At 31.9% G+C, this 20,562-nt stretch overlaps 1 protein-coding gene across 2 annotated transcripts in view; it reads left to right on the top strand.

Moving 5' to 3' along the window:
- LOC130449565 (muscle M-line assembly protein unc-89) overlaps nt 1–20,562 on the top strand; it is a 126,646-nt gene that overhangs the window by 69,244 nt on the left and 36,840 nt on the right. The window contains exons 2-5 of one of the 2 annotated variants that reach the window (XM_056787476.1): nt 6,053–6,175; nt 8,024–8,403; nt 16,868–17,076; nt 17,618–17,861. In XM_056787476.1, the coding sequence (XP_056643454.1) occupies nt 6,069–6,175; nt 8,024–8,403; nt 16,868–17,076; nt 17,618–17,861 (940 nt within the window). In that variant the 5' untranslated portion in view covers nt 6,053–6,068. Of the gene's footprint in view, nt 1–6,052; nt 6,176–8,023; nt 8,404–11,953; nt 12,154–16,867; nt 17,077–17,617; nt 17,862–20,562 lie in introns of those variants that run through there. The other variant, XM_056787485.1, reaches the window with a different exon arrangement.

Raw genomic sequence — 20,562 nt, 5'->3', positions numbered from 1 at the left:
CCAACATAATGCCGTTAGATAATTGAGGCGTTCCATACATAAAATCAAATATTTTCCTTTCACTATTGTTTTCAAATTTCCTTGTTTAATATATTATCAAAGTTTTTTCTTTCGAAGTTTCTGTCTGTTTAGTGTAATCTTCATTGTCTTGTTTCAGCTGCATTTCTGATTCCACTTGACTGTAAAGTCAAATTATTTTCAAGAGATTGTTGGCTATTATCTGCATCTACGTCTACGTCATCTACAAGTTCAATGTTCTTTGCGTCGTCTTTAATGATTCTGCATGTTTTTCATTTTTTTTTCCGTAACCTATTCTTGTTTGGCATTACAAATATAGACTCTCTTCTGCATAATACTTCAACACTCAATCTAAAGGGTTGCAGGCAGTCGACAACATTTTTGATTTTGTACCATTCTTCATCCGTAAATTTTATTTCAGATGCTATGTCGATAAGAACTTTCTCGATACATACTTTGAGACTGTCTTAACATATCAAGCAAGCTGTTCAAGAGAGTGCGGCAGTCTAGAATCAATCTTAATTCTTTTCCTGTAACGTCTTTAGTGGCGACCCAAATATTTCCTATCAATTTAAAAAAAAGTTATTCTAACTTTTTCAAAATTTTCAATAGTTTATTATATTTTAATAATAATTGTTTACATTCTTATATTCAATTTCATTTAGTTGTCGTTTCTGTATATACTTTCTGAAAAAAAATACATTATTTGAAATAGTATATTACACAACGAGTTTGGAAAGTGACATATTACGCACTAGTTACTGTTGGCTGAAACGTAACGAGTGCGAAATACTCTTTCCAACGAGTTGTGTACAATATGTTTCCTACGACCACGTAAAAAATTCTCCAAAAAACGTAGTCAATTAAACAATATCACACATGTGTTGAAAACTATATACACACATGTGCTTAAAAGTTAAAAAATCCTACAAAATATTTTGTATTTTGTAATAGTAGAAATGAGAAAAACGAAACGAATGATTATGAAATATTTTACTTTTAACTTACCTGCTAGTAAAATCAAAACAGTTCTGAACATAAATCACAAAAAACTTTCAATTTTTATTGTATTCACTGATATAACCTCAAAAAATCATATTGTTTACTTCTTCTCTCTAAAAAGTCACCTAAAATCTGGTCTTTTTCCTTTCGGCACCCAGCCAGATTCATATTGTATTCGCGTATTCCATCTATCGTTCGAGACCATATATAACATAAGAAAAAGAAGTATTTCAATTCATGTATATTTTATTTTTTAGTTCATGTGTGAAATAAGTTACTTTCTTAGGTAAAAATGAGTGTGCAATCTATAATTTTCATAAGTGATCGTAGAAAAACACCTTTTAAATATAGTATTCGGTGAATTTATGGTTTTTGGATTTTTATCGGCTAAAAATATGTTGAAATGTTGGTTTTCAAAATGGAAAAAAATTTAAAAATATCGATTTTTTTATGGCCACAAATATGATGATACCATTAACTGCTATGTTCTAAATCTAGTAATTTTTTCTTACCTAGATAAATGTCAAAATTAATTACTAGAAAGTAGATTCATTCGTATAATTATAATTTGAATTAATGAAAAAATTCGTCAAGCTAATTATCTCTTCAAAGCAAATTTTCTGACCCTGAGAGATAAGTTAGAAGTATAGTAAAAGTAATCGCCTATTTTTATTTGTGTTTCAGACTACGCAGTCATTTCTTTACTTAGCAATAATGATATGAATGTCTTGTTTGCTAGATAAATTATTTAAATGTATTGTTGTTGCATAACGTAACGAGACTAAATACTGCAATCATATCCTGTTATGCTGAGCTGCTAGTTTACGTAACGAATAATTTTCAGCTTAAAGAAAACTTAAATAATAAAAATGAATGTAACTGTCAATTGTAAACTAATATATAATAATATTCAAAATATTGATGAATGATTATAAGGAAATCCGAATATGCATATAAAAAACACAAAATATGCGCATGAATATGCAAATCATTTAGTCAAAATATGCACAAAAATGCGCTATAAATATGCAAAAAAATTCTCATACATACTTTTTTTACATAGGTACTAAGCTGAAACTAAATATGCAAAGCAAATCGTCGTTAATTCTAACAGTGAACCACTAGATGACCAGCCTCTCTTATTTAGCTTCCATCGCGTATTGGAATCACTGGGAACGAATGTGCAAATCACTCAAGAAGCCTCTAACAACTCCTTAAAACGTCTAATCCAACTTAAGAATGATCTCAAGTTTGACTTAAAAAACTTCATCTTGGTGCTACTCTACACACTATCTACTTCTCACCTTTCCTGGAAGAGAAGGAGAGAAGCTGTGACAATAAGAAGAGTTTGTATTAACCACACAAAACTTACGGTTATTTGATGTCTAGAGTCTTTTTGCCTGCTAAAATTATCATTTCCGTGTGTTCTTGCCGAATGCAGACAATCAACCGCAATATATCAATTTAATGTGAAAACTATATGAAGACACTCAATTTTCTTACAGAAAACAAGAAAGTCTTGGAGCTCCTTGAGGTTACGAGCTGTGTCAGAAAATATTATTCATTTAATGTAATAGATTTTGTTAAGTCCTTTATGTAACTTTTATTTTCTCTGTTTCTGTGCCAATGACCATAGCTATCGAAACACGTTGAACTACAATAATAAAAGATAAATAAATTACAAGAAAGCGGCAAATAAATATAGAACAAACAACAAATAAGCAAATAAATAATAAAAAAGGAAAGGTAAAGGAAATATCTGTTCATTCAAATATTGCACGAGGCTTTCTAATGAGTTAAAACAAAGTTAGTTGAACCTAGGCTGATGTAGGAGTAATTTCTACTATTTCTGTTCAACATTTTCGAAAAAAAAAACAGAAACATGTTTCTCTCCCCGTATTTTTATCTATTAAAGCAATATATTTAATCATTTTGCTTACTTTTAAATACTTCAAAACTATATTTTACAAAATTAACTTAATTAAGAGCCACGATAAAATAATCGCGTTTTTCAAGATGATACTCGGCGTATGTTTGATGACAAATTTTATTCATCAAACTGATAGGGTAAATTAAAACACCCTATATACATTATTTTTGCTGTTTTTATTTCCAATTTTTCGTTATTTTCTTCACTTTGCTTCGTTGTTTTTGATGTAAATGAAATCTGCAATTTCGCGATACAACTTTTATATGAATTTTGAGGTACCTAAAATTCTCTCTAAACCCAAAAAACTATGTGTTTCTAGGTCCTCTTGAATATATCATTCTCGTAATGTATAGATATAAAATATGTGTCTTTCGTTTACAGTTACTTTTCTAATTTTTCAGTGCCACTCGGTCCTGTTCTGACCTTCGACCTAAAAGTTTTTCGCGATTGTGTTGACCTAGAACCCGGGGCAATTTACATAGCTCCGTCGAAGCGTGCTGTACCAACAGCCCCCATATTCTCTGATACTCGCAGACTAGTACATGCAGTGAAACTACAAAGTATGCTGACCGTGTGCAAGAACTCATCGAGGTGTGACACTATATAACGGCCTTGTAGGTCGGGGAACCGACAATCCACTTAGAAGACAGTCTCAAGAGAAATGAACTACAGGTGGAGTTCGCCAGGGTCGGCTCAGAAATACATTTGGAAAAATAGCATTTTAAACGTTAAAAATTAGGAATCGCTGATGTCATTTCTACATTTAGAAGTTTTCGTATTTCTAAAAATTAAATACAACATGATTAGGAATGATAAATGTATCAAAGACAATAAATATATATAGAGTGGACTGAATAACGCACGCAAAATGATGTTATACATTTTTTTTTCCCACACTGTACTGTACTGTAAAATCGTATTACTAGTACTAAGTTGAGTCCGGTAAATGGCACTTTAGGGTATCCTTTCTCTGTACAGCATTCTTAAATTCTCCCAATCTCGTTTGAAATAATTAGAAATAAAAAATCAATTAACATCAAAAAATAAACTTTTATTCTAATTTTTGAATGTTGACAATAATAGTGCAACTACTGTTACCAGAAACATTTATTATAGGAATTACTGGGTGTACTTCAATAGTACTGGAAGATGTGTGGTTTTGGTTTAACACTTGTACAAAAGTTTCACCGCTTTGTATCATTCTTTCTATTTTCTTTTTGCTCTTTGCTAATTTATTCAAACACTAACACTAGACTTAATTAATTTAATCAATGATAAACTATTCACTAATATTAAACTGACTTTTATAATTTATTCACATTCACCGATTTCGTTCCCCAAACTATAACTATTTATTATGAACTAACTACGCTAAATAAACTCATTTATATACCCAAAACGAATTTCTCAAAAATTCTAGAAAATAAACAAATAAAACTAATAAATAGAAAGACCTTCCTAGAAATTAGTTCTAAAAAAATAACATAAACAACTCGCGATTGTTTATAAAAAGCGTCAAAGGCAATATCAAACGAATTCCCTCTCGCCTAATTTTAGCGTTCCATTATAATTGAACAGGACCGATCTCACGACCCATGTCGTGGACGAGTTCGTAACATTATGAAAATTCCAAAATAGGTCAGTATATAAACGATTGTAAGATTCATTCCATACATTCTGGAATCATTTAGACTATGTAACTAAGTAGAGAGATTGAATCTACGGGTATCTTCATTTCGCCAACTCAATGAATGTGGTATGTAAAAAACTTCTCTTTAAAACCTCTACCTAGACTATTATCATGAATATTGTATAACACTCCTCGTTTTCCGCAACATTTTATCAATATTTTAACACCATACCTCAATTCATTATTAATGCGCCTCATAGAAAAACCAATCATTAATAATTGATTAGTTTATAAGGTGACTACCATATTAAATTAATATATTCGTCTTAGTTTATTAGTTTTATACGATGTACGTGCACAATTGATGAATTCTACTACTGAAGCATACAAATTAATGGTACTTTTTATTACCTAACGTCATTTTGAACGATTATTTTTTTTTAAAAGCTATTTCAGAGATTCTTTAAACAACTGAAGTAACGTTGTCTTTTGCCTCACAATAGGCTTCAGTTTCAGTAATTGCTTCTTCATTTGAGTTAAATTTCTTACCGTCAAGCATTTTTTTGAGATCAGAGAATAGCCAGTAGTCACTGGGGGCCAGATCTGAACTATACGGTGGAGAACGAAGCAATTCGAAGTGTAATTCGTCGTTAAAGCGGTTCACTCAGATGATCTTTTGATTCCGGAGTGAAGCGATCCATGTTTCATCCACTATCACATATCGACGCAAAAAATCTGATTTATTACTTGTAAACTTGACCAAACACGTTGTTATTTTTGCTCGACTGTGATTAAACGTGGCACCCACTTTAAAAAAAAACATTCTCATGGTCAAATGTTCATGCATAATTGTAAACACATTGACTCCTGATATCTTTACGACCTCAGCTATCTCAGGCAATATCAATTTACGATTAGATATAACCAATTTGTGGACTTTTTCGATGTTTTTTGGAGTAACCACCTTAATTGGACGATATAAATTTTGAAGATTTTCCCAATCTGATCTGGCAGTTGGACATCCACTGTGCGCATATTTTTCCATTTCCATTGCCCTTATGATCCTTATACCTCATGACCTTACAACGTTTATGTAGCGTATTTAGAACACATACAATTCCATTCTCCACAAAATCGAGTTTCTTTAGCGCTGTTTGGCTTTCTGGGAACATAGCAATTGTCTTAAATTGAGTTTCGGATGGTATAAAAAAGTCCATCACTTTCAAAATTAAAAAATTGGTCTGAGTCGGTTCGGTTAGCCCTAATCTGCCCCAGTTCAAGTATTTTTTGTTTACTGAGCTGAAGACTCAGTTAAGGTCTAACAGTGACAATGGGTGTACGAACATTTTTTTATTTTAAAGATGCATATTTTTATAGTGGGATAGAAGCTTCAGCGTGTGTGAATAAAGGGAGAATATATCAAAAAATAATCAATTTTTTTTTAATTTATGACTTTTGTTTTTATATTTCAGTGGTACTACGGCGAGCATGATGCAGATCACCGAGGATACACCTCCAGATATGTTGGCAGGAGCCATGGATCTTTTAGTCCATTTACCAACCGGTAGAAAAGTTAAAATGTCTGTTGAAAGAAGGTAACATGATATTATAACTAGCCTTAAGGGATTAATCGATAATTATATACCTTAGTGATGGAGAATTACTTTATATACAAAATAGTGACTATAAAAAATAGTATACTGGATGTCAAGTTGGGATATTCATATGAAATCACCCCTTATTACTAAATAGGGGGTGATAAATGAATGGATCTTTGTATAAACTTACAAACTTAATACAAAATTACAAATCTAAATAAATAAGTCTTATTTTCCCTATACGAAGTCAATATAAACAATTTCCACATAAATAATAATTTCTCTTCCCTTACTATGATATTTCTGACTATGATTTGTCAATTTCTGATGACAATTTTGGCATCTAGTCACATGATAGTTGACGAAAATCTTGCATTTCAAATTGTCGTGTCATTTTCTTTCATTCGACCTTTTTTCGACCACCTTAATTTAATTTAAACGTTCTCTAGCTATCTTATCTACATTATATTTTTCAAATATTGTTGTATGGTAAAAACAAATTCTATTAAGCCCCTTCCAACAATTATTGTTTCTCCCATTAAGCGTTAGGTAACGATTTTGGTACTCACGTCATACTCCTTATTTGCATATTTCTATCCTACTCGCTGCGCCATGTCACTTAGACTTGAAGACTAGAAACCCAATAGGGAATGATGAAGAAGAGTAGGGAGGTTACTGAAATAGCTGCAACTCCCCTTTTCCCTGCGATCGATGGCACCGTTCGCTGTATTGCTCTGAAAGATGTGGGAATTGAAACGAAAGTTAATACAAATAATATCTGCTAGGCTGACGATACGGCTTTAATCGCTCATAACATATATTGTGACATATAACAACTGGTCAACAGGGTAGGAAAAAATTGTGGGTCTAACAATAAATGTTAACGCAAAAAAGAAAAAATTCGTGATTCTCTCCAAGAAATCTCATGAAAAAAGTAGTCAAATTTAAGTACATGTGTAGGTATTTGAATTTCTGGTAATTGTTCATCCGACTAATAAAATCAAAACACGCACCGAACAATCAATACAAAACTGACTGCCGTTAAAAAACTAGAAGCTCCCCAGATGTGGTTATAACGCTTAATATATCTTGGATGGTTCAGCTGACAGATGAAGAAGTCCTAAGACAAAGAACGTAAGCTGTACTAACTAATTAAAAAAGGGCAACTGCTCCACTGGGACATAATATGCGGATCGTAAAATATCAGTTCTTGTATTTGTTCATCGAAGACCGGAGAGGAATTCTAAAAAAATTCTAACAAGTACCTATTAACCAATCGTTTATCTTCTTCAAAATGAGTTTTATCCTATCAAAATTCTTCTTTAAAATGTCCTTCATTGATCCACGTTTCATCCGTATAAAAAATTCTTCTCGTAATCGTTTCCAAGAAAGTTGAGGAGTACATAAATTGATCTTGAATTGTAGATATTTACATGAAGAGATTACACACTTGCCTTATTGTTGTTGTGTAAAATTCTCCATCACTGATCTGTCCTATGGCAACTAATACATTTGTTAATAATCAGATTAACCGACCAAAATTTAGTTCAGTAGATATGTGTCAATGTTATTGAATACCATTCATAAACGGCCAATCTCGTGCGCAGAATTAAAAGAAAATTTTTGATTTGAAAATTGAAGATTCATCGGACGGCTTTGAAAACTTTTCACATGATTTTGTGACCTTTTACGAACGGTTTTATTTCGCTACATGGTTGAATTGTTCCAACATGACATTTTCCAACATCAATTGAAAACGGTGTAACACTGAATCGTTTCGGCTGGAATAAACCTAATATACCCTAATGACTAGAAATAAATTGTTAATTTCTAATGTTTCTGTAGTACACCGATGATGGATCTACTAGTTCAAATAACCACCACACATCAACTCCAATTGTCGAATTACACACTACAGGCACTCGAAATGGCACCATCGTCTAAACAGACTGATAAAATCCTCCCCTATAAACCCAATACTCCAATTGGAACACTGGATACCCAACACATTAAGGTGGTACCAAAAACAAGAACGATTCCGGTACCAAAAAACGTTCCGCCCGGACAGCAACCCTTCGAGAGTACTTTTCGATTGAAGGTACATTTACCAAGGAATCAACTGTATGTTGCAAGGGTCAGTAGAAATGTGTTGTTGGAAGATATTATGAAGAGAGTGTGCGAGGAGAAGAATTTAGATCCGTTGAAGTATGAATTTAAACACCCAGGTGAGTTAGTTTTTGTATTCTTTTTGATTTTTCTAATATTATGTACTCCTTTTAATGGGTGCAGTACTGAATTTACATTATTTTCGATTTTAGTCGGTACGAAGTAACTACATTTGCTTCTTTATCTTCTTTTATGATAAAAAGTTATTTCTACAACTTTGAGTTGTTCTGGCCAGTGGTTTTGTTTTATCATTGCATCAAATATTCGATTTATTTCATTATATTGGAGCTCGAACGACCACTTAGTCAAGTTGTTTTGAAAAAGTCTCTCAAATTGAGTTTTGCGGTGCTATGAAATGTTTGACTATATTTATTGGGGATAGCAGCAAATTTGGAAATGAGAATTCTGTATAAAACGATAATTCCAAGTTTTCGGGAAGGAAAACTACAATATAGAATGAAAATCATGAGCTTAACTCAATTGTTGTGATCCTTTCAAATATTTCATCTCTGTCGCTTGAATTTTACTTTTGTGTCGTTTTGTCAATACCCAAGATCCAGATCCAATGTTAGAATTGTCTCTGTATATTTCGTTTTTATTTATGAATTTAGTGTTTATGGCGTAATATAGTTTTTGCATATTTATTATTTATATTTGAATCTTTTATCCCGTCTCCGTCTATTATTGTTTCTAGGTATTGGTAGTGTTCCAGTTTCTGTGTAGGTTTCTATATTTATCTTAGTATCTTTTCCCCAATCACCATCACTTTTGTCTTGTTCTTGTTTATTTTCATGCTGATGTCTATTACTGCTTTGTTTCACACCTCAATATTTTCTTGTAACACTTTTTCGTTCTTTGCTATTAGTATAACATAGTCTGCAAATGCTCCTTCACCGATTTTAACTCTTTGTAGCAATGAATGCCCCACACATATTTTTTCTCCTAAAACAGTCCATCTCTTTATAATCTCGTCCATGAATATGATGGATAGTAATGGACTTAAGCTTCCTCCTTGTCTTAATCACATAGTTGTAGTGAAGCCTTTTGATAATTGGTTATTTCTTATGACTGCATTCTCATTGTTTTCATAAATATTTAGTATTATCTTCATAATTTCTACGTTAACTACTCTTTCGACCAGAATCTTCCATATTTTCTCTCTTGGTACTATATCAAATACTTTTTAACAAGGCCACGTACAGTTTCTTCTTTTCTTGTATGGCATTTTCTGTCATCGGTTTTTTAGTAAATACATGATCTTGTGTGCTACTTTGCATTCGAAATCCACACTGAAATTCTTCAAGTGTGTCTTCTACTGTTGATCTAATTCTTTTTTCTAATTTTTATCGCCGTACTAATTAATGCTATTCCTCGATAGTTGATACAGTCTTGTACATCTTTTTTAAAAATTGGTACTATGAATGCCTTCTGTCCCATCTTCTTTAGCTTAATTGAAAATATAAAACGTTTCAACTTTTCCCTTTTGCCTCATATTTTTTATCAATTCTGTTACTTTGTCATATCCTGGTGCTTTTCCAATCTATAATTTATATATCTTTTTATTTCTGATTCTTCCATTATGTCAATTTGTACAGTTTCTTCTAGATGAATCATTATCGAGTAGTTCCTGGCAATATTCTTTCCACCTTTGTATAATTTCCTCTTTTTTAATATTCCTCTTTTTCATTTTTATTAAATTGTGTCCTGCTGTTTTCTGTTCTCATATTTTTTTTTATTTTGTAGAATAGTTTTTGATTTGCTTTACATTCTTCTTCTATTTTTACTTCAAATTTTTCCCATTCTTCATTCTTTGTTGTTTTAATTAGTTCTTTGGTTTTTTCTTCCTCCGATGCTATTTCCTTTTTATTTACTTGGTTTTTATATCCCTTGACCACGATGTTTGTTTAACATTATGTTTTTTTGTATTTGTTCCACATATATCTCAATATAATATTTTGAAAGTAATTCCACGATTCTTCTACATTGACAATTACCATTTCTTTGGTCATTCAATTTCTCATTTATTTCTTTTTGATATTCCAAATCGATATTTTTAATTCTTAGTTTCCATATTTTTATCGATTCCTTTTTTTGTTGCTTTACGAGGGTAGTTTTTTTGGTTCTAATCTTCAAATTTGGATTCTACTACGTAGTGGTCGCTGCCAATTTTTGGTCCTCGTTTGATTCTAGTGACATTCATTGTATTTCTATGTTGTCTTTCCACTTAAACATAATTTTCTACCAACGGATTAAAACCAACACAAATCAAAAACAGAATGGAGGTTATTTATGGTGACTTGTTTCCATCATTTATAGTTGGATAGCAGCTTTAGTCACACGTTCTGAAAAGTGTGTGGAAATAATGGAAAAATATGTTAAAATTTGATCTCATTTTTATTATTTATAACCTTTCTTTCTATGTTAAGTTAAGAACTCATGGACCACACTATGAATATTCATGTTTTCCACGTACTATAAAAATATATTTTCTAATTTTCTATATGCGAGAAATTCGAGAGTGAGTAGTTGACGTGAAAATAAAGCTTTGTCATAAAAAAAATTCTCATCAAGTCCAGGAACACCCTAAAGTACCATAAAGATTTTATTTTTTTAAAGCTGGTTTCTTCAGGTTCTAATAAAGTGCCAAATAATTATTAGCCACATAACTTTAATAGAAACTTTTAATTGTCGAATAAATGTTTATCGTTTCTTCACCCTAGTTGGTTTAAATCCGAACTAGCTAATAAATATTTGTCAATTTATTATGTATTCAACAAACGTTCTTCTATTGACGGTTTCCTATGATTTTTTAGGTTAGGTTAGGTTAGGTTAGGTTTTTGTGACAACGACCTGTGCTTAATTATTATATTTGCACGTGTTGTTCAAGTTAATGTTGAAGTAGTCGCTTTTTCGAGAAAGAAGTGTTGGTCTGAAAATTATAATTTGTATTGAAAATAATTGATAGGAAAGGAAAAAGAAAACGGTCGAAAAATTTCATCATCGGAAAAATTGTAATGTTCAATTTTATGACGAACGGAATAAGTTCGTTTCGAAATTTGCTGTATTTCCTTATCAAACAAACATCCATATTAAATATTTAATAATTTTTATGAATATTTCCAAAAATGAACTAATCAAATAAAGGTATAATAAACAAACCACTTTTGATGTATATTAAAGGTTAAGTTTCAACTAAACTATTCAATTGACACTTGTACCTGCCTAATAACTAATTTGGCAAATAACTCGATTTACTCAGAGGTTTACTTTATTAGAAGACGAAGACACTGAATTTTTGGTTATTCGGTAAATAATAGTTAGTAGGGACTATTAGGAAGTGAAGAAACCCTGCCTTAAAATATTAGAAAACTTTTTGACGAATGTCATTAATTAACTGTCCATTTACTGTATGTTTCACCCTATATGAAATTATTTTATCATTATGTTTTATAAATTGAATTTCTACATAATTAAATTCGCCGTTTATTGTGTCATTTACCTTCCAAGAATGTGTAGTGCACACATTTTAAAAATACTCATTGTTTTCCAGTCTCGCGTTTCTTATCTTATTTGATAAAAACATTACAACGCAGGTAACAATTAATCAAACTGAGGTTTTTATTAACACAGTAATTTGCCGTAAATTTAGTAGTTGAAATTATAAGTTAGATACTTTCATAATTTGGAAAGAAAAAAAAAGCAGAAAGAATGTGGTCAATAGTGATTATTGTGTAGTGAACATATCCAATTATTAAGTTGGTATATTAAGCCGCAGATTGAAACTGATAACGAATTTCAGCCATTAGAAGGTTAGTATTTATTGCCTTTTATATAACGAACGATATAAACCTCTAGTTATAGGTATTAGTTCGACGATTTTGGTTCCTTGACCCAGAACACTTACAAACGAATATAAAAATTATACTAATTTTGTTAAAAATTGAGTAGGAATATTTCCTCTGCAAAGCTTGATTTGCATGGTTTTAATTTAGCTCATGTTGACTAGGGTATTATTCAATAAAAAACAGTCGGTAGGTTAGAAAAGTTGTAACGTTTATGTCAAAAAAACGGTAAAGATATAAAGTTCAAATTAAAAGAAATAATAATAAAAAAATATAAACGTAACTAAATAAAATAATTGTTCATCCACACGTCCGAGATTTAAGCGATCCGTCGTCTTTACGTCTTTCAAGTCTTCAAATAAAATATTGCATCTTCTCCGGAAACCGTACATCTTTCGAATTCACAGAGTATGTTAACACATCATTGCTTACGTCTTCTCAGCAACTGTGTCTCGTGCCCCTTTCGTCTAATCATTATATTATAGACCCCTATTACAATAGGTTCGACACGACGATTTCAGTTAACACAAAAACTACTTGGGTATTTAATTAAAGTTAAAAGAATAGAGTTGGGAGAAATCTTAACACGATAACTAAATGAAAAAGGAACAAAACTAGAATTTTGAAACATTTGGGTAGATATAATTCTTACAGAATTGGGATGTTTTTTTAAGTTGTATTCGGGTACATGTCAAGAGCAAGACACAACCATAACAGCCCAAAAATAGTATAAATACACTATCGGTCGAAAGTATTCGCCCACCCTATATAGTTTGCGAGATATACAACAAATAAAAACAATACGATTGATTCTGATCTTGTTACATATATTACAATATTTGATTCATCGATGTATTGATTCAAAGCACAGTTTTGGCATTCTCTGTAACAATTTCGACAAATAATCGTCGTCTATTTGGTTTCAATCGTGTTTCAGGATATTTCGAAGTTGTGAAATGGAAGTAGGACACTACTTTCTGACTTCACTGTCCAATTTGTCCCACAACAACTCAATCGGTTTGAAATCGGGCGATCGTGACGATCAAATCATTACTTTTAGTAAATTAATCCTCTTCAATTCTTTCAAATACTCTTCGCACATCTGACCGGAACATACTACATTCTCCTATAATATATTTTCTTCCTTCAAAATTGTCTCCAATCGCCCTTCCTCCAAAATATACCCAAACTATCACCGAGCCTCCGCCGTGCTTTACAATCGAAATCTGATATCCGCTCTTCCGATCACCTACGCACAAACACTCTCCTCTTGACACAAAAACCTCAAACTTTGACTCATCATTCCATAAAACTTTCTCTCCCACACTTCATGCGTCCAATTTCAATCCAAAAGGTATTTGGAGAAGACGTACAAATAAAGAACTAATGATGATATACGAGAAGCCTAAAATAACAAAAATAGTTCGACCCCAAAGAGCAAATTGGTTAGGATAAATTGTCAGATTGCCACTGCAGAGAATTGTGAGAATGATGTTGGAGGAGGAAAAGGAGGAAAAAAAGACGCTCAAAGAAAAAACGTCTACAAGAAGTGAAGCGGTATATAGATGAGGTAGGAATGATTGAATGGAAAAAAGTAGCAAACGACCGAAGGATGTGAAGAAGAATAATTAAGAAGATTGAAGCTAAGGATGTAGAAGACCTGTAGAGCTGAACCACGATTGACCAACCCAATTCAAGATGAATCGATGGTGAGATGCGTTACATTCTACGTACAGTGACAGAGCGCCAAAATGTTCGCGTTGACTGGGTGTTTTGTCGCTGTGTCATTTCTCGCTGTTCGCCTTTCACACTTTCACGGCACATTTTTATATCAAAGAAAAACTCATGCTAAGCTCATAGAATCATCACCAAATACTTTTACAACTTTATTGTTTCAGTCACAGAATTGGTTAATTTTATTTTTCGCCACTCATTGCTCGAGATTTTGCTTGTGTAGAAAAACAAACAGCTGATTAGAACTAATGAATTTTGGAGCTGCAGTTCCATTTAGCAACGTCTGAAGATGTATCAGGAAAACCCATCGTTTATATAATATAAATAGTTAGAGTTCCAATTATTTGAAATATCATGCTTCTAAAGAATGATCCGTTGTATTGAAAAAACCGATAAAGTCATCATATTAATATCGATACTAGTCTAATGTAGGTCTCAAGTTCTTCTAAAGGTTTTGGTTGGAGAAATATCACATTCAATCCATACTACACAGATACATTGTATATTCTTTGTTATTTATGAGTATTTGTCATTACCAATAAAAATTGAAGAGAGCATATATGTCGTTAAAATAATTAATGCTTTATAAATTTTTATGACAACGTTTATATTAACATCGAAATGAATTAGGTATTCGGTTTTCTCAGTGGAATAGAATTTTTGTAGGTGTAATACAACTAATTAGTTTTCCCATTAAGATTTTCTAGGTAGTATCGATTTAGTTTTTCTCTTAGAAGCACCATAAGGTATAGAAAATTATTCAAATATATATAAAGGTAACGTAATATGTGATTTATTTTGGGAATATTATTTCGAAGCTTCTTTCAAAAATTATGAATGAAAAACTTTACATAACTCAATAGATTAGTGAAATTTCTGTAATCGCTAGTGATCTAGCCAAATTGAAGACACTGAAGAAGATAACTTAGTTATCGAAACGTGGAATAGTACAAGTGTAAGTGTTGGTGTTGTGGTAGTAACAGTGTGCTTAGTATTTTCAGTATCTTCCACTTGATTATAATAGTAATAATTATAGAGATTATTTGTTATAAAGACATTAATAGACATTTTAATATTTTATTAAGATTCAACTACGTTTTTACTGGAAGCTATTTTCACTTATTATCGCAGTACTCTCTGTTAGCAGTGAACGTATCCTCTGTAAAGTACTGCGGAAGTAGAAAAGTTTCTAAAACAGTTGTGCAATATGTCGACCTTGATATCAAGGGACACTTTTTAACATGATAGGTAACATAACCTCTTGCGTTATTTCCACAAACCCATTGATAAAGTTTGTATCAAAATATAGACAATTGTGAATAAAATTTAAAAATCTTTTAAAAGAGTATTACTAAACCCCCTTGCATTTCAAATTATCAAGTATCTATATTTAGGTAAAAAATTATGATTTAAAAAGTGAAAATATTCAGTTTCCAAATTTCAGTTCATGCAAAATGTATGTGGTACATATTTAGCGCAGAAGTTGATTGGGTGCCGTTTTGTAAAGTTTTAGACGCTACCTAGGTATGAAGAAGAAATATGCTGATTGTCAAAAAAATTCTTACAATTTGTAGTCAAGAACTTATAAATAAATATAAAACAAACACACAAATAACTAAATAAACACAGAAATAAAATAAAATCTAAATTATGAAAATATTTATCTATAATATTTATCTGGTAATACTAAAATATGAAACAATTTGTATTAAAAATCATTATTAACATTAAGCCAGTGCGTAGCTTGTTCAGAATCAAATATTAGTACGAGTCGCTTACAGTGTAGAAGGCAGTAAATATGCCTCTAAATTCTTGTGAAATATGGGAAAAGATGTATAGATTTGATTTCAACTGGCAAATTATTGTGCATTTTTTTACATTGTTCAGTATTGAGCCCTTGACTAACTATGAACGTAGTGTAGATAGATAAATATCGTGCTCCACGTTCCTAGGCGGATAGCTGTGCAATTACTTTTCTAAAATAGTGGTTGGTTATAGAAGAAACAATTTGGGCCTAGTACTGAGCCTTGAGGCACTCTACATTCTATTGGCTTGCATGAAGACATCGTTAGATCAACCCTTACAAATTGACTTCTGCTGATAAAATATTACTTAAACCATGCAACAGGTTTTTGGAAGGAGACACTGCCCGAAAATTTCCTTAGATTAAGTAAAGATAGCATGTTCTTTGTATGCATCGCACTTTTTGTTTACAAGCATATTTTCAGTCCGCGTCCAGAAAACAATTGAAGAAGTGAAGGCTGTATACGTTCTTTAGCGAAGGAAAGTATTGAACATTAAAAAATCGTCTTTACATTCGATATTTAAAAAAAATTACAGTAAAAACGCACAAAATTATATTTGAGGATTCGGACCACACATATATATTCAATTTTCCAAACGAAATACAACAACGTTGAAAATATACTGTTCATTGTTAACTAAATGAACAGAAATGTCAATACTAGACAGAAAAAAATCCACAATTAAACAAGAACGACTGCATATTCCAAAAGTCGTTCTTCTCCCTTGAAACCAACCCTTCAATATGAATATTGCAATATCCTCCCAGCCTTTTTAGACTCACGAGAGACAGGATTTCGAACGATTAAAGACGAGGCCACTTGCTATATATCAAATCAAATAATTGACAATGAACTAACATCCACGAGCTCCTGAAAGCTTCAACCTTAGTACGCTTGACTATTTCGTATGGGGACACGTTATAAATAAGGTTTATAAAATGAACAAACAAACCTAACATGCAATTGAAACGAAGCATCAGGTCAAATTGGCAAAATCGTTTCCAAGATAAGATGCGTTGAAGTGACTTTTGAATGACACTGTATGAAATTCTATAAAAAATATTCATTATAACCTATAGTATTATTATTTAAAATATAAATTGATATCCATAGTTCTATAATTGTTTATACTCTTTTTACAGGTAACCTTGACCAAACTTTGGACCCAAAGTTAACACTAAGTGATTATCAGATAACGGAAATCAACGTAGTATCAAAAGGAACTCACAGTCTGAGTCAAGCATTTTCCAGTAGCGACATAATGGCCTTAAGAAAGGAAGAAGAAAGAAAACAAATGCACAACAAAACTGGAGGAGGTGTATTTAATTTAATCTTCAGAAGAGGAAAATCGGTAAGCATATAACATAATATATAATATCACAAAACACAACACATTGGAATAATATAACAGTCTACCAGATAGGTTATGAGAGTTTCCGTAGTGGGAGATTGTGGCAAAATTAAACACCAAAGTCTACTAACTCTAATATATTTCCAAGCTTTCTAATACTTATGTATTCATCTTCTGGGAATGATTTAGTTCCAGACGAAAAAAACATAACTATCCGAAAGATCGGAAATGTATTAGAGTTAGTACACTTTGAGTTTAATTATGCCACAATCCCACTACGTAAACTCTCATAATATAGTTGGCAAGACTTTATTACAATTCACATACAAATATGGGATACTTCCTAATCATCTCAAGAACTTACATAATCAATAGCCTTAATATTTCTATCAAGCGTCAATTTGAATATTACATTTTGAAATCGATGAATTTAATGTTTAGAACCCCGCAATTCTTAACCAAGTTTTCGAAAGCTCGGAAATATATTAGAGTTTATACACTTTTGTAAAGAAAATTCATATGACCAATGGATATTTTTTAGAGCATGGGCTCTGGTTCAATCTCCAGTGATACACGTTCAATTTCACCCACTCACAGCGACGATTCTCGTTCTGTAACTCCTCCAGCAATCGTTCAACAACCGATCCTGCCGCCACCGAAACAAGATCCACCACCCGAACGACCTAAACCTCCACAAAGGAAACGAAGACCCGCGCCCAAACCACCACAACAACAAAAACCTCCTAGTGGAGAGGAGGAATGTATAGTCAATGAAAATAGTTTAGGTAAGTTCTTAGATAATTAAAAATATACAAGAACGTCCTCGTAGCTATAAAAATACAGACCAACAAAAAATAAGTTTCAAAAATTGTTCTTGACGTTATAAATTATTCAGGGCAAATATGGCCTTAATTGTTTTGATGCACCCAAAGTATGAAACCATTGTATGACGGGAGCGGATCTAGGCCCGATCTTTGGAATGGGAACTTTTATATATTTAAACTAGTATTTCAAAACACTATTTACAAAGAATATTAAATAGAAAGTTATCTGTATTAAGTGGAGTCAAAGTTGAAGTTTCTTCTTCAACATTCGCCTCTTCAACTACTGGAGGCGAAGCTTCTTTTTCAGCATTTTGGTCTATAAAAATGGAGAAGAAGTTTATTTTTCAGCATTATGCTTTCTAGCAACTGGAGGCGAAGCTTCTTCAGCATTATGCTCTATAACAACTGGACGCGAAGTTTCTTTTTCAACATTTTGCTCTCTAACAACTCGTGGCGAAGTTTCTTTTTCAACATTTTGCTCTCTAACAACTCGTGGCGAAGTTTCTTTTTCAGCACTATGCTTCCTAACAACGGGAGGCTAAACATCTTCTTTAGCATTATGTTCTCAAACAACTGGAGGCGAAGTTTCTTTCCCTTTATTAAGTTGCAGTTTCTTCACAGAAAAATCTTTCTCTTGGGTCTCAGACCCAATAGCAACTGAAAATGAGTCTTCAAAGGATTGCAATCTCTTTTGGATTTTACTGAAGAAACATGATAGGAGCTTTTGATCTTTTCTATTAGCCTGTAACACATATTTTAAATCCAACATATTTTGGTTTTGTTGCAATTTCGTTTCAATGTTTATATTAAATTTCTTAGGCTAAAGTATACACACTTATATTATCTTTGTGCTTCTCAAATTATATACATTTAACGGCAAAACTTTTATGGTTATAACCAAAGAATATGGTTCCTGCAGAATTGAGCAACTTCTCACACGTCCAGTGGATATCTGCGACGAGCGCGTGAAATTTTTCCTGACAAATCGATCTCTGAGAGAGGTGACATAAGTTAGCTTCTACAAGGTGCCGATTTAACATCTACAGACTTTTCCCTGTAGGGTTATATCAAATCTGAAGCTTACACTAACAAACTTCCCTAGCACAATTGAAAGAAAATATTGAGAAAACCTGCCGCTCGATTAAATGAATGGCGTAACCACAACGGTTTACATTTGGAGGATGCTATGTTTAAGAAATAAATTCCCAAGAAATTTATTTTAATATGTAATAAACAAATAATCTTCTTACTTTTTTTAACTTTGTTTTTCTTATGTGAACTTTCTTTTGAGACAGCTTGTAGATGAGTCTTTTACTAGTTTTTACTGTTAATTTTTCTTTGGTGTTTACCAATTACATACCCGCTACAAATTACAAATACAACAAAAACTTTCAGAAGTGTTCAACATCCATCAATTAATATTGTAATGAGTACTGAATATATTTTTAAATTTGAAGTTGTTTTGACATTAACTAAAACATCAGCAGTAAAATATTCCACTTTTTTTGACAAGAAAAGATTCTCCAGCAGTACTACCAGCGTCATCTGCATCACTTGGACAAAATGTTTCAATCAATTTAACCATATAACAGCATTTTTAGTTTTTCTTTCAATTTCAACACAATAAAAACATAATAATAGGAGAAGGTTCAGTAGATAAAGTTTATTCCATGTTGGCCTGTATAATACTATGAGTACAGTGTGATATATGTACCATTTAACAAACCAAAACATTCACTGCTTCTTCAGGTAATGTTTGAGGAATTTATATTAATATTAAAACAAATCTTATTCTTAATGGAATTCTTGACCTTCAGTTCGAATACCATGAAATACTTAATGTATTTAATTATTTCCTCGAGAGACCACTGGAAGGAGCAACCCAGATTCAGTAATAAATTGTTGTGTTAAGGTTGATGATGAACTATGTTCTCAAAGACAATCAATATTGTTCAACTAAAGTATTGAATGTTTAATAAATTTAATGAACTAAATTAATTTGTCAATTTCAATTCATCAAGTCTGGATATCACAGAGTATTTTTTATTTATTTATACATTATACCTTCCTGTAACAGATGCCACCACAAAAGACATATTTGTTTAAGATAGGGTTATAGATCCAATAATACCACATATTTGCTAGATCAACTTTACATTTAAAAAATGTAATTGGTATATTTCAACTTCTTGTGCCAAGTGTTTCAGATTCACTTAAATACTAAATTCGATAAGTGGGGCTCCACCCCAAACTTACTCCAAACATTTTTTGCTGCACTTCAGATCCTTTTAGGGGACAAAATAAGTTATGTTAAGGGGGGGTAATATATTTTTTAACATTTTCAACATAATTTCAGTTTACTGTTTCATTATTTGTTTATACATCAATAAATTTATTTTATTTATTATAAGAATTATCCTAACCTAACCTAACCTAACCTCATGTGCTATTTCTCTAGATGACCGCGTATTCCGATATGATTGGATAATTATTGACATTCAATATTCATGAGATAATGAGTGTTATGATGGAAAAAATGTGTTTCCTTCAACCTAAAAGTACTTTCGGAGCACTAAAAAACAACCCTATATGCGAGAAAAAATGTTTGGAGTACATTTGGGGTGGAGATCCAATTCTAAATAATTACCCTAAATTCAATTGG

Source organism: Diorhabda sublineata, chromosome 1, assembly GCF_026230105.1.
Source record: "Diorhabda sublineata isolate icDioSubl1.1 chromosome 1, icDioSubl1.1, whole genome shotgun sequence".
Taxonomy (NCBI): Eukaryota; Metazoa; Arthropoda; class Insecta; order Coleoptera; family Chrysomelidae; genus Diorhabda; species Diorhabda sublineata.
Note: the sequence above shows the minus strand (reverse complement) of the source record. Positions and strands in the feature narration are given on the sequence as shown.